Source organism: Eretmochelys imbricata, chromosome 1 (genome assembly GCF_965152235.1).
Source record: "Eretmochelys imbricata isolate rEreImb1 chromosome 1, rEreImb1.hap1, whole genome shotgun sequence".
NCBI classification, from domain to species: Eukaryota; Metazoa; Chordata; order Testudines; family Cheloniidae; genus Eretmochelys; species Eretmochelys imbricata.
Genome location: NC_135572.1, coordinates 311206734 through 311210130, shown reverse-complemented (window position 1 = coordinate 311210130; position 3397 = coordinate 311206734). Strand labels below are relative to the sequence as shown.

General features: G+C 32.2%; 1 protein-coding gene across 22 annotated transcripts in view; it reads right to left on the bottom strand.

The window, feature by feature from the left end:
• The window catches only part of FOXP2 (forkhead box P2), a 240421-nt gene extending 237228 nt beyond the window's left edge, over window positions 1-3193 (bottom strand). For all 22 annotated transcript variants that reach the window (XM_077807815.1, XM_077807820.1, XM_077807822.1 and 19 more), the window contains exon 1: window positions 3026-3193. In XM_077807815.1, the coding sequence (XP_077663941.1) occupies window positions 3026-3193 (168 nt within the window). The remainder of the gene's footprint in view (window positions 1-3025) is intronic.
• Between the last annotated feature and the right edge of the window lie 204 nt (window positions 3194-3397).

Below are 3397 nucleotides of genomic sequence, written 5' to 3'. Positions count from 1 at the left end.
TTTTTGGCTATTAATTTTCTGATAATACCACAAAATTTAAATAAGAAAAAAAACTTTGAACTGGTTACATCCATTGTATCACATTTTCAATATTAAAACTATATGTTCACTTTAACAATATTTACAGGTTGATAAATATCAGCACTAGGATAAAAAGCTGCTTACAGTGTAGCCATATATCTTTAAAGCCGACCTGATGACTTGTGAAAGTACCCAAACCATTTATCATCAAGTACATATAACAATATATTATAGAATACTGTCAATCTGTCTTGATACATGGATGAAGAATAACTGTCTTATTTAAGTCAAACTTCCCAATCCTATATAAGCATCACAGCAATATAATTAATCAAGCCAAAACCAGGACTGTCCAAACTCCAAAAAAATTCCACACAAAAGCCTCAATGGAGACAGATATTTTAACTTGGTTTACTTTAAGTAAATCTACCAGTTTCTGATCAATCAAATGTTGAACAAGATGTTTCAGCTAACCGATCAGTCCTATCTCATTAAGCAATTTAAAGTAATCTCAGTTACTCCTTGTATATAAGCGTCAATCATCATGTTTAACTTTAACCAGTAAATATTCATGCCAAGTTGAAAAACTCATCTCTTAATTCTACTTTGCTCAATTACCTGTTCTGTTGTATTAGCAACACTTTAACTAACTGTCCAGTTGCAGGAAATACACTTATGTTAAAAGCAACAGCAATTCACATTATTATTTACACATAAGAGATAGAACCACGATAAACAATGAGTTTATTTTAAGGCTCACATTAAGGTGACACAGGGAAGCCAGAAAAAACAAACAAACCCTAAATTATGACATTAGTACATTGGATTTCTGCAAGTGCATATTAAAAAAAAAAAAACAAAGAAAAATAAATACAGATTTATTGTACTTTTAAATATCTGTCTAGTAACTCACATAAGAAAAGTATTGATCTAGAAAGTTACTACAATGGTAACAATAAACACAGCTTACATTTTTCTTTTAAATAACATTTAAGGGGGAAAATACAAAGAAATGTAGTATAAAGATATGCAAATCACCTAAAGGACATCACATTCCATGTTTACGTTTTACTTCAACATGTTCTGTAGAAGGATTTATACACCAAACTCAGGTGGTTTTTAAATCCTATGGTGCAGACCCTATCATAAAATGCCTCCTGAGTCCTATTAAGTGTACCCACAGTTTTACTTTGCCTGTCTGCTTATTTAAGATATAATCACAGTTTTGAAGAAAAGATTGTCACTTCTAAGCCTGTCCCCTCAGAACCTGTCTGTTATTAATACTCTACTGGATATTTTCTTCGTCAATTGTTATTCTCTGTGGTCTTTGCAAATGCTATCTGCTGGAATCTGTGACTATATGGACAAATGAGCTACAAACATCTAGGGCTGCTGCTTTGAGTAACATGTAAGTGGCATATTATTCTGTTGATATGCTTTGTGGTGTTAAGCACTGCAGTTACATTTGGTTTTTAAATCATTTTTACATATTCAATGACCTATTTCTTAGAAGTTTAATAAATATTTAAACATTAACAATTTCAAATTGTTAAATAAAGGCACCTGCTTTTCATATGAAAATAATATAAAATGTAAAAAAGATATAGTTTTAAGACATCTAAGTATTTAGGGGGCACTGAAAAATACATTTCCTCACACTGTAATACAGTAAGTGTTCAGCTGTTAAAATAAAATACACTTGCAATTGAAAGAATGCACAGATGTAAGAGTCTTAACTTCTCAGATTTCAACCATAACTATTTTATTTAATTTTTCCACACTTTCTGTCATTATTGCAAATATTAAATAGTCAAAGTACCTAGTGAAACTGTTTAATTTTAGCATTAAGAACAACTAACTTTTAAAAGTCACTATGCCCTGGTGTTATCTCAGAGGCCCAAATTTGAGTAATTTATGTATACTACTATAAATGTTTTTCTTCCAAACCTGCTTTTTTAGATTGTTTCACATTAAGTGATGCTGCTTTCTCTTCAGTAAGCAAATCCAGGTGTTGCTAATAAAAAAAAAATCAATATTTACAAATTAAGGCGAAATCCTGAAAGATGCTGAGAGTGGGGGCCTAATTTACAGATATGAGTGAGTGTCGAAGGCATCCAGCAGCTTAAAAGAGGTGCTCAGCACCTCGGAAGATCAGTTCCCAGATGCTTACCAATTAAATTGATTTTGGCTTACACACTGGAGGCAAAGTAGAAGAGATTAAGTTTGCATATGGTTAGAAGGAAAATAAACCTTACAGTGACACAAAATTAATCAACTGTACTTGTTAATTAATTGACTTTTAATAGAAACACTCTTTTTAGTTGGTAAGCAGCTTATTTTTCTAGTTTTAGAAGCATAAACTGCAGTCAGATGGCATATACAAGAAACAAAACTTCAAAATGTCAAAATGGAAATATCTATATAAAAGTTTTTGCCTCCTTCTATAAATATATGGAAGGCATTTCAGCAATATCAACACATATATAAAATAAAATGCAGACCTTGTCTTTCAGGAGATTTTAACTAATCAGTATTTTGTATTTATAACTATCACAGCAGAGCATCTGTGTTGTGAGAAGTCACTCTGAGCCCTTCACCTTAGCTCAGACTTTGGAACAATTCATTGTATAAGCAAGCAAAGTATCAAGTAATGTGGCCCTCTGGTGGAACAGTAAGTATCACATTTTACATCACAGTATCACACAGTAAACTAGAGGTTCTAAAAACATTTACTAAAAAGCTTCATAGCAACTTTTATAAATATGTTATGCAAACCTAATTAGTAAAAGAGCACATGTATTGTACAACAGTGCTAGAAAGATATTACTAATATGAAAACAATATCTTTGTATTTCAGCATTACCATGCACAGAAACAACAACAAATAATGCATTGTACTCTTTGGCTTACACAATACTTTACATACACAAGATCTATATAAGGATGTAAGTAAAGAAACATCTTTATTTGTTTAAGAACAAACACTAAGCAAAACAAAACTTACCTGCTGTTGTTGCAGATGAAGCAGTTCTACTGTGCTTACTTCAGTGCTCGTGTCACCACTTGATCTTCCATCTCTGCTGCCAGCATCTAATTGGCTGCTTAGAGCGCTCATTCCATTTTGATTCATTGAACTGTTGCTTATTGTCTCTGTTGCAGATTCCTGCATCATGACTTAATACCTAAAAGTGATTAAGAAGTATCAATTAACACACACGTTACACCTTCACACTTCCATTATCAAGATGTCCCTCTCTGCCAATTACACAGACAGCATCTTTAGAGGAAGGGGAAAAAAACGTGCATAGTCATTTACCAAGAAATGCAATACAAATTCTGATTTCATACAGATGCTAATCACTGAAATTATGATTTC